Source organism: Terrapene carolina, unplaced genomic scaffold, assembly GCF_002925995.2.
Source record: "Terrapene carolina triunguis isolate 2854851 unplaced genomic scaffold, T_m_triunguis-2.0 Scaffold67, whole genome shotgun sequence".
Taxonomy (NCBI): domain Eukaryota; kingdom Metazoa; phylum Chordata; order Testudines; family Emydidae; genus Terrapene; species Terrapene triunguis.
This window is the reverse complement of record NW_020664418.1, coordinates 10,174,167-10,184,425: the sequence shown is the minus strand read 5'-3', so window position 1 is coordinate 10,184,425 and position 10,259 is coordinate 10,174,167. Positions and strand designations below refer to the sequence as shown.

Genomic DNA, 10,259 nt, shown 5'->3' with positions numbered 1-10,259 from the left:
TGCTCTAATAAATTTGTTAGTCTCTAAGGTGCCACAAGTACTCCTGTTATTTTTGAGGATACAGACTAACACGGCTGCTACTCTGAAACCTTTCAGAAGTGGTGTGCCGAGTCTTCATTTTTTCACTCTAATTTAAGGTTTTGCGTGCCAGTAATACATTAACATTTTTAGAAGGTCTCTTTCTATAAGTCTATAATATATATCTAAACTATTGTATGTCAAGTAAATAAGGTTTTTAAAATGTTTAAGAAGCTTAATTTAAAATTAAATTAAAATGCAGAGCCCCCCGGACCAGTGGCCAGGACCCGGGCAGCGTGAGTGCCGCTGAAAATCAGCTCGCATGCCGAAGGCGGCACGCGTGCCATAGGTTGCCTACCCCTGCCCTAGATTTTAAGCCATTTGTGTTGACTGTATGAAGCTATTCAGTCTAAAGATTTCCTGTTTGCTCTCTCTGAGCAGTACTCCAGAGTTCCCGGCTCTGTGGGTGGGAGCCCATAACAGAGACCCTCACTCTGGGGACTCCCAAGCTTGCTTATGATGCAACCTGCACTGTACTTGAGACCTCAATGAAGTTAACCCTGGTGGCCTACCCAGCTGCCAGCCTGGCTCTGTGGTTCCAGGTTTGATGGGGCTCAGTGTTTCCAGAGACTGACTCTACCCCATGATTCAGAACTCCAGGGGATCCAGGGAAAGCCCTTGACACTCTGCTACATCACAAACAATGGAAGCTCTACAGCAGTAACCCCCACAGCAGACCTGCAGTGCCCTTGGGAAGGGTGATTGGATCAAAATGAGTTGTTTTAAAACTGGGTCAAAGCCAGGATCTTGCCCATTTTATGAGTTTCTGTATGAACTTGGGCCTTGACAGCCATCCCATTTGCCTTCAAAGGCAAGCTGCGAAGGAGTGCTGCTTCCTGGCACCCAGGCTCTCCCTCCACCTAAATACATTCTCCCTAGCTAGCGGTGAGGAACACATTTGGGTGGGAGACTGCCTCTGAGAACAGCTGAGGCAGACAAGCAGGGGAGGAGAGACACTGCCAGCTGCTTAGGTAGGAGCTCTAGCATTTGGTCACCATCTCAAGCTTACAATGACCAGTTTGCATTTGTTGCAGAGACCCTTCAAAGGCAGCCTAGGAAACATTAACCGTTCACATGAGAGACTAGATCTTGTTTCACAAGCAGCTCACATCTCAGACATTATTCCCAGCTTGGAAAAAGAAGATCCATGTGCCGAACCTCCAGGAGAGGAGGCTCTCACAGGAAGTAGGTGTGCCTGCAGCACACAAGACAGCTTTCAATGGATGAAGGACACACCAAGCCAAAAGTTCTCCAAGTGAAGTTATTCATCTGGAAAACTGACATCCTCTCAGTCACTGACCAAGTAGGAAGAGCCACATTAGTATCTATCATTAGGAATGCAGAATAAAATTCTGCCAAGTCTGACTTTGCTCCCTTCCCCCATTAATTGAGTACTTTAGTTCCTCTGAAAGCTCTCAGAAGCCAAGGATGTATGTCAAAGGCTGGCCTTCCAATGTCAGAAGAGCACATCTTGTCTACCGTTTCCTTCAGACTACAGACAGCTGAAGAATTAACAGGACTGTAGAAGCCATGTAATGTAACTTTTTTGGGGGGGGGGGGGGGGGGGGGGGAAGCAATTTCTAATTTAAAGTAATTTAGAACTAAGTGGTCTAACAACCACTTGAGAAATCTTGGAAGAGGAGGTCTGTGAGAAAGATTTATCCCTGACTGAAGTGTCAGGGTGATGAGGAAGCTCCCCATTTATAGATCCTAGAGTAAACGAGGGAGGAACCAATGTGCTGATATTTCAAGCTTGTAGAAGACTTCTGGAACAGTTCTCAGGCCTTCACTCAGCATATAGCAGCGAGAGAGGCACAAGCCAGTTCTCCTTGGTAGAGGAGCAAGAGAAGCAGCTTTCAAACTTACAGCTGTAGCCAGAGTCACGCCTGCAATTTCAGAACATACAGAAGTTAAGTTAGCGTGAGACAAGACAAAGTCTGAGATTTAGGAGTTTTATGGAGCAGCCCTTCTGCATGAGCCAGTGAGACACTCCTCCAGTCTGCCTGTATTCAGCAGCAGTCAGTTTCATGGGACAGAGTGATGCTCTAGAACCAGCTTCCTCTACCTCAAACTTTTCCTGGTGGCCTCATGCCCGGACATGGTTCACTGCAGGAGGTTATCCTTTACGTCATCATGGGAACCTTAGCAGATACTGCACATCTCTCAAACAGACAAGCCATGCTAAGGCATCACACCCAGGCTAGTGCCCCTGAATAGTGGAGAACACAGCTTTGCTGGTAGAGACTGCTTGTGTAATGGAAGGAGCCAGAACTGTGGACACAAAGGGTGGCTATCAAAATGAATTCTCCTTAGCTCTAGTCCACATTGGGGATGTGACCCAAATTTAGATATTGGTGACCAACATTGCAAACGTTAAAACAGGTACAGTTGATTTGTACCTGGGTTCAAGCGTTTGCACTGCTGCAGTAACTGCAGATTATAGCTGTTTACCCTGTCTACACTATTTCAGCTACACCAGCAGCCGCCTGCCGATGGCTGGAATTCCCCTGTAGACCTAGAAAAGCAGTTGGAAGGCTATTTCAGCTTTCATTTAAGTCTGAAGCATGAGATTTTCAAAGTTTGCTTGGCACATCTAAGTTCATAAGGGAAGGAAGATGGCCTGCTACTTCAGGCTAACCCACCACCACCCTTTCACTATAGGATTTGTTGGTGTTACCAAGCCTGTCTAGGAAGAGCAATGGCACAATTTGAGGATGGGACACTGAGCCGATCCTTGTGTAAGCTCAGGAAAGGCATTTGGAATTGATACATAGCCACCTTACTACTGAAGTCAAAATACACACGAGACTTCACTTCCAAGAACTGAACCTGCTTCTATTTCCTCAGAGACTGCTCGAGACAGACTCTGGAGACACTGAAGAAAAAAGGGATCATCCATGGTTAATTTGGGGAAATACTGGTGATGAGAAACTTGCTTTTCCAAACTATGCTTTAGAGGAGTCTTTTTAAAGCTTAGTCATGTGTACTAATTTATGGAAAAAAAAACATCTGTCCAGCAAAGGAACCGACTCATCTGATCACAGGAATCAGCAACTTTCCTCTGTAGTTGTATAGAAGACCCCAGTAAAAATTATATTCAGAAAAGAAATGGCATCTCTAGTGCAGAACCAAGGACTCAAGTTTGGGTGACCCAAAAGCTTCTGCTCCTTTAATGCTCTCTCCAGCCCCCAAAGATCATTGGTCTCAGCTTTACAGTGACTAGTTAGTGTTGGCCAGGGGGTGTACCACCCGCACTTCATAATGTGCCTCCTTAGAAGCTGAGGCACATACAACTCATGGATTAATGAGTTTCATATGCATACCCAGGGAAAGAAGAGACGCCTGGAACTTCTTGGACAGGGAGCAGGTTCAGAACTTCAGTGGGCTACATTCAGATATGAGGCATGCGAGTGACCAGGCAGACCTGTTGCTGGTAGTGTGCATGCACTCTGCCTGGCTGTGGTACTAAGTGTGCAGACACTTGTTTTGAGAGTCAGGCTCTGAACGCATTTTTTGCTCCTTTCTGGAAGAGGCTTCCTTCAGCTATGCAGGGAACTACTGTTTGCAGGAGCTATTGGGGCTTGCACTTACAAGTCCGCAAAGCCCAGACATTTGAACAATATCTGTTTGCTGGCCAACAACTTGCACCAAGATTAGATATAAAAGGACATTCTAGTCTCCTGATAGAGGGACAGAGACCCTGGAACAAGAGTACTTGGTGCACAGAGCAGAATGCCAAAGCCTCCCCATCCCCCACCAAGACAAATAGCCAGTGAAGTCAGGATCTCTTACAGCTCCTTGCTCAGTTCAGCAAGGAGACAGCTGACCCAGTGGTGCCCCTCAAGAACTAGAAGTGGAAAGGTAAAGAGGTCACCTGTTTCTATGAGAACTGGGAAAACTTCCCAATTCCAAGTGTCCCAGGCACGCTGAAAGGAACAAGAGGCACCACTGAGATTTGCCATGCCCATTTAGAACTACAGCAGTGACAGAACCCAGAGTGGGCCTGACGGCAGTGCTGTGTCTCCACAGACATTTGAGCACAGCAAGGCACCATGTCTTCATCATACAAGCCAGCCGTGCTAACCGTGCTCTACTCACAACAGGGGTGGTAAGGAATCAGTTTACCAAGTGAGATGGACATAGAAGATGGCTCATACAAAGGTGCGACATTGCTGCCACACATGGAGACTAGGGTCCATGCGGTCTCAGAACTATGCTTGCTGCTCCCTGGAATTGCACTGCAATGGTCCAGGAATGTACAGAACTGATGCAAGGGGAAGCCAAGTGTCAGTGGCACACGTTTTGGGGAGGGCAGAGAAAGACAGAAGCAATGTGTCTGGGGGACCTGGATATTGGACACAGTGCAGTTTCTTCTCAGTTGTGGGATCAAGCTTGCAGAGAAAGAGCCAGATGTCCTGAATAGCCTACTCCAGTTCCAGAGAAAGCTCACCCACCGTTTTCAGCACTCGGCCAGGTGAGAGCAGCTTGTATATTTATAGTCAGCCAAAAAATAGTGACAGAAAGCACCCCTCAAGATCTTTAGAGAAGTGGCATGAGGAAAGTGTCTGCAAGACAAATGGCATCCAATCGTTGCCATAATCCCAGCCTCAGAAGGGGTATCAAGCTAGCATCACCAAGTCTGCTCCACAAAGTAGAACCAGATGCAGGGATGGGAACTCACTGGCAACCTAGCAAACAGCACCAGGACACCTACAATTCTGCCTCCTATCTTCCTGCAGAAGACAAATTTTAAGAATGTTTGAGCATTGATGTAATTGTACGAATACTGTTAGCACATAAATTAGCAGCCTTTCTGGGGCTGTGGAATGCTCCAGCTCCCTGCAGGGAGCAGATTACTTTCCACAGCTATGGCAAGCTCACTCCCAATTATTTCAGTGGTGAAGCACCTGGATTTAAACACTGGTTTTACTTATTATGCAAAGTTCTCTGGTAACAGCCAGCCATACACACCTGTCCACGTAGCCTGACATTTTAGACTATGTCTCGACACAGGTTGAGTTTTGCACAATGTTGAACACACAGTTAAGCATTTTGAGAGTGAGAAGGTGCCCTCAATTTGTAGATAGTTACCTGAGAAGTGTTTTGGAGCCTCTGCTTTGCTTTCTTCCCTGCTAATAGGACCAGCCTTAACATCTGAATGGGTGTTAATCCTAAAACCTAATGCCAGTTAGTGTTTTACAATAAAAAAAAAGCTAACTGGAACATCCAACAGTGTGGATGTTATTTTTGAAATGAGGCACTAAGATGTCAGGTGGTCATCTGCATGCTTGCTCAGAACAGTAGGAGGAAGTATGGAAGGATCATGAGCCAATAGTTACAGAACAAGTCAGGAATCCTGGGTTCTATTTCTGGCTCTAGCACCAATTCAGAAATCATGGTGAGTCACTTTACCTGAGTGCCTCCGCTCTCCATTTTACAAGCAGGAATTGCATTCTTGCATCAGATGTTAATAGGCTGAACTCAGTGTTGGGAAGCACTGACCCTTGTATGGACAACACACAAGGAGTTCAAGAGAAGAGTCCCAAGCGGGTGAGGTGCGAGAGGCAGGCCTGAATACTTGGCTCAAGTCATGCTTTGACCAAGAGGCTGTCTAGAAACTTGCCAGGATGTTGTGGGTAGGGACAGAAGGGATGGTCAGGGTTCAAGACTAGCCAGAATGGAGTTTATGGAAATAGGCAAGATTTGCAAGCTTCTGCTAAAAGTTCAGATGTCTTCAGGCCTAGTGTACGCACAAGTAGGTAACTTGAGACTACATGCACAATTGCATGCTTATTTTTAGAGAGCGGGACAAATATGCAGCATGGCATGGTGTCCACTGTGCATTGCATCAGTTCCAGCAGCCAAGATTTAAAAGCAAAACTGTCAGGTCAAATTTGATACATTCGCTGTTTTGCAAAGCCTAGGAACACACATTTCTATATATAAGTATCAATTAGACGCTCCTCAAAAGTGTCTGCTGCAATGCTTAGGGTGCAAACTAGAGACTGATAATATATGCAAGAACAGGGGAAGCAGTCTCATTTCCACTATCCAGTTATATATGCAGCCTAGATGAGTGCCTAGTTATGAGACCACCATTAGATTAAAAATTCTCTATAGTGCAGGACAAATCTGAAAACATGGGTTTGCTTGGCCATGCACCTTTAAGCTTGACACATGACTGCAAGAAAAAGCAACTTAAATGCATCTAAAACAGGCATCTAAATTTAAACAGGCTTGTAAGATATTGCCAGACTGGTTGAAGTCCATTTGCAACTGATCTGAGCCGGACATTAGCTCTAGTTCCCCTGACAAAGCAAACAAGCTTCCACTACAAAAGGAATGTGCTCAAGGTTAAAATCCCAGCCCTCTTCCTTCCACTTAGAATCCTGCCCCAAGCACAAGTATTTTAACCCAGGAGTCAGATTCTGATACTAAATGATAAATGGCCGACCACCTCCAGCCCTGCAGTGACTTGTCTGCCACACTGATTCAGGGTATTCTCCACTCAACTTCACTTTCCATTCCACTCTTTTCTATTCATACTCCATGGAGGAGAGCATTTTAGCAGGAGGGAGGCTGTGCAGTCCTGTGGCTCTCTAAAAGGATAACTCTGCTGGCTGCACCTGAGAACCGCCTTTCCAGAACTGGCAGCAGCTCAGCCATCACATCTCCTGTGAGTCAGCTGTTTTGTCACTTACAGGTCCAGCCACACTAGGAAGACAAAGGAGTCTGGGGACTCAGTTACACATCAAAACAAGGGGTTTTTACCCATGAAAGCTTATGCCCAAATAAATCTGGTAGTCTTTAAGGTGCCACCAGACTCCTTGTTGTTTTTGTGGATACAGACTAACACGGCTACCCCCGATACAGTTACACATCAAGATATGCAATGCAGAGACCAAGTGTGTTCTAACTAATGCCCCTAATCAAGCTCAAATCCACTAATGTGGGCTGAGTGATACATGCCACCAATCCTGTCACTTGGTTAGCTGGTACCTGCCCTTAATAGGTCTCCACACCAGACAAATAGGGAGCCCCAAAAGCATTCATGGCTGCTCCCAGCATCTCAGCTCAGTTCTGAAAGTGGTTTTGTCACAGCAGAGACCCAGGAAGACTATGCCCCTTCCCCATTGACTCTGCATTGGGGAGGCTCAGGAATACCCACTACAGCCTCCCTAGAAGAAATTCCCTTCCATTTGTCCCTTGTTCTGTGCAGAGACCCATTCACTCCCAGATATTTGGGGACAGACTTGAGAAATCTCACACCCCTAGGGTCATGCAAGTATACCCTGACTGCAACCCTTTCGGAGCCTCCCCCTTGTGCAGAGCATGCAATAAATCCCTTTGCAACAGTGTTGTAAAGACAAGTGTGGATCCTGGTCCATCTGATCCTGGGCAGTCAGGTGGGCAGTCTGTAAAAGGAGCCAACTACGGGGGATTTGTCTGTCTGAACAGACCAGCTATAGTTGCTCTTCTGCTGGCAGTGCATGTGCGTCATTCCCCACCAATTGGCTTTAGCCCTACTGGTACAGCTGTGACCATCATTCTGCAGCATCATGCAATATATGGCCTAGTTATGCCAAACTAACAGCAGGCTATTATGGCCAGGTGCAATGCAGCATAATGCCGAAGAGCTGAAGTTTGTTTGCTGCAGCAAACAATCTGAACCCACCAACAATCCTATTTAAATCATGGATAGTGGAAGAAGCACATGTCATAGTGCCCATCCCTGTCTGCTGATACCAGAAGCCACAGATCACTGCTGTAACAGACTGGTCTGGTACAGACCCCAACAGAAATCTTTTAATGGTTCTCAATGAAGGCCTGAGAGGCCAGGTACAGGGCTTCCTCCACAGGTTTACCATGTTATAGTGACCAGGTTGCACATATAGACTTACCTCTGCTTGCTTCAGTCACCAGGGCTAGTGCACCAAGATTGGATGGTTTTCCACCAAGATCTGTGCTAAGAATTTCCCTGAAATAATTCCCGGCCTGCACTGTACAGTCCAGGCTATATGATCAGTGGGCCCTTCTGGCTCTGGAATCTATGGAAGTGTGCATTCCACCTCTTGTGAGCCTGAGACAAGCGTGCAGCAGTGTGGTCCCACTAGGTGTCAGGACTGGGAGTAACACTGTCCAAGTGGAAGGGAGTTTGGATGAGGCCATGCAAGACTTCAGCCCCAGTACAAAAGAGTGTTTGAGAAGCTGAGCTCCATGCCATGCTGCCACCCTCAGTACTGGCAATGCAGAGCAGACAGATTAGGGAGCCTGATCTGTAAGCGTTAGCAGGCCAGGGCTGTTCAGAGCTACCGGAGCAAGCTCAGAATGCAGAGGTTCTCCTCCACCAGATTACAGGCTAGTTCAACTTTGAGATGCCATGACGCCTGCCAGTCAGTCAATCTACACCCTATAAAGTTGCACCAATAGCAGAACTTGGCTATGTCACTGCCCCCAAAAAAATCACAAAGTACCTCAGGTTCTGCGATCAACAGGTGCATTCACAATGGACTACTACTTGCACACCTATGCAGCTACAATGGCAAAACACTGGCATACATCAGGACAAGGGACTGCACAAGCATTCATACTATCATCATGCCTAACCTTGCTCTGAGCAGGGTGAGGCAGCAATAAAGTTCTCTACCCTAGTAGATGAGCCATTACCATCTCCAAATGGCACTGCACTGGTACAGACCAATAGCAGGGTCAGCACTAACAGCGGCTACATCTTACCAGGATGGCTTTAAGACACCAATGCAGCAGAGACCATATAGAGAAAAGCTCTTGAAGGAGGGTTTTCTGTGCTACGTGCTTTCACAAACTTACCTATTGTGCAAAATCAGAGACTAAATGACATCTCACCTGAACTGGAACCCAACCAGCAGATCTGATGTCACTGGTATGTTCACTCAAGCACCTATGTATTTTGCTGCAATAGGTTTCTTATCAGGGTCGGCTCCAGGGTTTTTGCTGCCGCAAGCGGTGGGGGAAAAAAAGCTGCTATCGCGATCAGCGGCAGTTCCACCGCGCCACTTTCTTCTTCAGCGGCAGGTCCTTCCCTCTGAGAGGGACAGGGACCCTCCGCCAAATTTCCGCCGAAGAGCCCAACGTGCTGCCCCTTCCCCTTGGCCGCCCCAAGCACCTGCTTGCTCAGCTGGTGTCGGCCCTGCCTGTTACATCAATGCAAGTCAGTCAAATTACTGGTCTCAAAAGAGGAGGGGGTTAAGATTGCAGGTTTTAGGCATAGCAGGACTGAATTCAGTTTCCATTGGAAGACGGTACTGACAAAGCCACCATCAACAGATTTAGCATGTGTATGCATATTAGACATGATTTGGTTCTGTTAAGAATCCAAGATGGCATCACGAGCGCAGTTGGCAGCTACCGGACACTAGTCTAAACTTGCTGTTTGACAGTCAGAACTGAATTTGAGCAGCCCTGTAACTGGACAGCCAAACATGTTCAAGGAATTGTTTAATGCCTCATTAGATATTTGTGCTTACAATGTTTTAGAACAGCGCTAATGTAGGTATTACTGGTGGGATGGGGCAAGTGCTTGTGCAAGGCTGTTTACAGAAGTGCAGCTGCAGCACAGAACCCCATAGCGAGAGGGAAGATGTGGATTCCAACATTCTCAGGACTAATGGTCCTTCCTTTCAGCACTATTACAGTGTTGGTCCCTGTGCATGCAGCAAAGCCACTACATGGGGCTCACTCTCACTGCAGCAGTGTAAGCAAGCCCAGGTTAATAGAGATGTATTGCATCAGTGTAATTGCACCTATGTAGACATGGCCTCCATCTAGAACTTGAAGGAGGTAGCTGCTGGGCTAAAAGACCACCTGCAGCAAGCATTGAAAAGTTAAGACTTCGGTCAAGATCTGTATGAACTAAGCACCAACAAGAGGACAAAAATTTGTTCCTCCTTGTTCATGGTGGGTAAAGATTTCCTTATTTTTTCCCCAGGGTTACTGGCATGATCTCAGATGTATCCCTTTCACTAAAACCCAGAGAAGGGCTCATTTAGGATACTACGGTGATAGTACTGGAGAACCTTGACAACAAGCTAGACCTCTTTCCGAATCCAGATAAACCTAGAGAGCTTATTCTAGCCTGTAAAAACAGCAAAGAGTCCCGTGGCACCTTATAGACTAACAGACGTATTGGAGCATGAGCTTTC

At 46.6% G+C, this 10,259-nt stretch overlaps 1 protein-coding gene across 3 annotated transcripts in view; it reads right to left on the bottom strand.

The window, feature by feature from the left end:
* The window catches only part of CPEB1 (cytoplasmic polyadenylation element binding protein 1), a 49,670-nt gene that overhangs the window by 28,795 nt on the left and 10,616 nt on the right, over nt 1-10,259 (bottom strand). The window contains exon 2 of one of the 3 annotated variants that reach the window (XM_024213765.1): nt 939-957. The exons of the other annotated variants lie outside the window; for them this stretch is intronic. Within the exon in view, the coding sequence (XP_024069533.1) occupies nt 939-957 (19 nt within the window). The remainder of the gene's footprint in view (nt 1-938; nt 958-10,259) is intronic. 3 annotated transcript variants of the gene reach the window in all.